Source organism: Propithecus coquereli, unplaced genomic scaffold (genome assembly GCF_000956105.1).
Source record: "Propithecus coquereli isolate 6110/MARCELLA unplaced genomic scaffold, Pcoq_1.0 Scaffold709, whole genome shotgun sequence".
Lineage (NCBI taxonomy): Eukaryota > Metazoa > Chordata > Mammalia > Primates > Indriidae > Propithecus > Propithecus coquereli.
Genome location: NW_012153163.1, coordinates 318,504 through 320,268, shown reverse-complemented (window position 1 = coordinate 320,268; position 1,765 = coordinate 318,504). Strand labels below are relative to the sequence as shown.

General features: G+C 33.0%; 1 protein-coding gene across 1 annotated transcript in view; it reads left to right on the top strand.

The window, feature by feature from the left end:
- Positions 1–1,765, top strand: part of LOC105824025 (ankyrin repeat and KH domain-containing protein 1-like) — a 198,639-nt gene that overhangs the window by 151,084 nt on the left and 45,790 nt on the right. The window contains exons 16-17 of the mRNA XM_012661359.1: positions 342–484; positions 965–1,182. Coding sequence (XP_012516813.1) covers positions 342–484; positions 965–1,182 — 361 coding nt within the window. The remainder of the gene's footprint in view (positions 1–341; positions 485–964; positions 1,183–1,765) is intronic.

Sequence of the window (1,765 nt, the reverse complement as noted above, 5' to 3'; positions counted from 1 at the left end):
GCCACCATGCCCGGCTAATTTTTTCTATATACATGTTTTTTTAGTTGTCCAGATCATTTCTTTCTATTTTTTAGTAGAGACGGGGTCTCACTCTTGTTCAGGCTGATTTAGAACTCCTGACCTTGAGCGATCCACCCGCCTTGGCCTCCCAGAGTGAATTTCTTGATATTAAATTGAATCCATTTCTCTAGTGCTGATTTTTTAATATTTAGGGACTGATGAAATGTAATTAAAAAGTCAGATATTTAGACAAGGAAGTTGTATGTCCCATTTCTTTTTGCTTCCTTTATAAGCTGAACCCTTGGTGTGAACTCTTTCTCTGTTCATATTTTATTTTGTAGGTGGTAGACTTGCTGTTGGCTCGAGGTGCAAATAAAGAACATAGGAATGTGTCTGATTATACACCACTGAGTCTAGCAGCATCTGGAGGATATGTTAATATCATTAAGATTCTGCTTAATGCTGGGGCAGAAATTAATTCAAGGTATCACCTGTTCATTTTATTACTCATGATTATTAAGTTACTACCTTACAGTTAAGTTTCTACCCTTTAAATGTTTGTACAGATACCATTTTAAATTCAGATAGTACTAAAGTTGCAAAGCCAACAGTTTTTCCTATAATGTGCTTATAAGTAATACCAGCTTATTTTAGTAATGTGGCTGCTTTTAAAGAGGTCTCATTTCAAAAAGTACTCTGTTATGTGTAGTTGGAAATGTTATATTATATAGTTGGAAATCTCTAAATAGGGATTATGTTTTAAATTTTGAGATTTAAAATATAAATAATATTTAAAGAGATTTAAAATAATAAAGAATAGGAATTCTTTATTATTGGTCTAAACAAAATCTGTTCGTTGGTGTTACAAACCCTTCTTTTTAGTGAAATGTTTTCATCTTTAATGCTTTTTAAAAATAATAGGCAACATATTATTTTAATTTTCTAAGCACATTTCCCCCCTTAGGACTGGGAGTAAACTAGGTATTTCTCCCCTGATGTTGGCTGCAATGAATGGACATGTTCCTGCAGTGAAACTGCTGCTTGATATGGGTTCGGATATTAACGCCCAGATAGAGACGAATCGGAACACAGCTCTCACCCTGGCCTGTTTCCAGGGCCGAGCAGAAGTAGTGAGTTTGCTTCTGGACCGAAAAGCCAATGTTGAACACAGGGCAAAGGTAAGCATTTTATAACTTGTCAACTATTTCAGATATATTTCTAGTAGAAAGAACATGGCATTTCAACTCAAATTGAATGTAATATTTTAAATTGTCATAAGTTAAAACTGATAAGCTCAAGGCAGGACTAGGGAATTATGCTATTTAGTGATCAGTGATATTCTATCACCATTCATGGCAGTTTGCAACTTTTGAATGTAGTAAGATTATTTCGTATTAGTCTTATAATGTAGATTTTTAAAGAACTTCTTTAATGAGGTGTGTGCTTACTATTGGTAAAAACCCCAAGCAAAAAATTAGTTCATAGATTATAAAATTAGGACAGCTAAAATCTAATCTGACTATGACAGATTCTGACAGTTGCATGACTATTTGACATTTAGAAAATAGGAGTTAGTATGTCAGTGATTTGAATGTCTTTGCTTAGAACTGTTAGATATTTAGAACCCTAGAAAAATGTAGCTTAATTGGAATATAATCAGAGAACAGCCAATTTGGTAGTCATTTCAAATTGGAAAGGTTTCTCCTTGAACTTCCTTGGTTATATTTCTTTTTTTTTTTTTTTTTTTTAACTAAAATAATAGAGA